This window comes from Nicotiana attenuata, unplaced genomic scaffold (genome assembly GCF_001879085.1).
Source record: "Nicotiana attenuata strain UT unplaced genomic scaffold, NIATTr2, whole genome shotgun sequence".
NCBI lineage: Eukaryota > Viridiplantae > Streptophyta > Magnoliopsida > Solanales > Solanaceae > Nicotiana > Nicotiana attenuata.
Genome location: NW_017671540.1, coordinates 151,412 through 152,672, shown reverse-complemented (window position 1 = coordinate 152,672; position 1,261 = coordinate 151,412). Strand labels below are relative to the sequence as shown.

At 42.1% G+C, this 1,261-nt stretch overlaps 1 protein-coding gene across 1 annotated transcript; it reads right to left on the bottom strand.

The window, feature by feature from the left end:
• Positions 1-411: 411 nt before the first annotated feature.
• Positions 412-879, bottom strand: LOC109208883. The gene has a single exon (XM_019372040.1). It carries the CDS (start codon positions 877-879, stop codon positions 412-414), a length of 468 nt encoding a protein of 155 aa, XP_019227585.1.
• Positions 880-1,261: the final 382 nt, after the last annotated feature.

Below are 1,261 nucleotides of genomic sequence, written 5' to 3'. Positions count from 1 at the left end.
TTTACAAAAGATGATTGAATCTGATGAGGATTGTCTATTGTATTCCTTTACGAGGAAATCAAGTCGGCATAGTTCTGTTAGGAGTTCCTTTGTTGCCTACGTTTCCCTCCATGGGAAATCAGGTTGAATGTAGTTTTGTTACATTAAAAACCCTAACTCTATCTGTCTTCAGGTTTAATACCTCTTGATTGCGTCCCAGTTGATTGGCTTCGTGCCGACTCTTCCATCCATTTCTTCTAAGATTAGAGCTTCACCAGACAATGTTCTGTGGACCATGTAAGGACCTTGCCAGTTTGGTGCAAAATTCCCTTTAGCTTCCTCTTGATGGAGAAAGATTTTCTTCAGATTTAACTGCCCTGGTGCGAATTGGCGAGGCTTCACTCTTTTGTTAAATGCACTAGCCATCCTATTCTAGTATAGCTGTCCATGACATACTGCATCCATTCTTTTCTTGTTAATGAGCACGAGTTGTTCTTGCCTGACCTGTATCCAGTCTGTGTCGTCCAATTTTTCTTCCTGGATGACTCTTAAAGACGGAATTTCGACTTTTGTGGGTATCACTGCTTTAGTGCCGTATACTAACATGTACGGCATTTCCCTAGTGGATGTTTTCATGCTAGCCAGGTAACCTAATAAAGCAAAAGGTAACTTATCGTGCCATTGCCAGTGATCTTCCACTATCTTTCGCAGAATCCTCTTGATATTCTTATTAGCTTCCTCGACTGCCCCATTATTGTGGTCTGTTAGCTGTGGAATTGTGGTGGACGATTTTGAACTTTTCGTAGACTCTGGTATCTTGAATTTGCAAATGATGTTGTTCCGAACAAAATCTGCTACTACCTTCTTCGTGACGGTTTGTAAGTAGATGCCTCGATCCATTTAGTGAAATAGTCAATTTTTACCAAAATGAATTGGTGTCCGTTTGATGCTACATGCTTAATGGGTCCTATCACGTCCATGCCCTAGGCGGTGCAAGGCCAAGGTGAACCCATTACATTTAACTCATTTGGTGGAACCCGGATGAAGTCTCCGTGAATCTGACAATGGTGACACTTTTGCACATAGCAGATGCTGTCATTTTCCATAGTCATCCAAAAGTATTCAGCTCTCAAAATCTTTTTGGCTAAAATGAACCCGTTCATGTGGGGTCCGCACGTCCCCGCATGTATTTCTTTCAATAGTCTGGTTGATTTGGCAGCGTCTACACATCTCAGCAAATCTAAGTCTGGGGTCCTCCTATACAAGACTTCCTCGTTGAGGA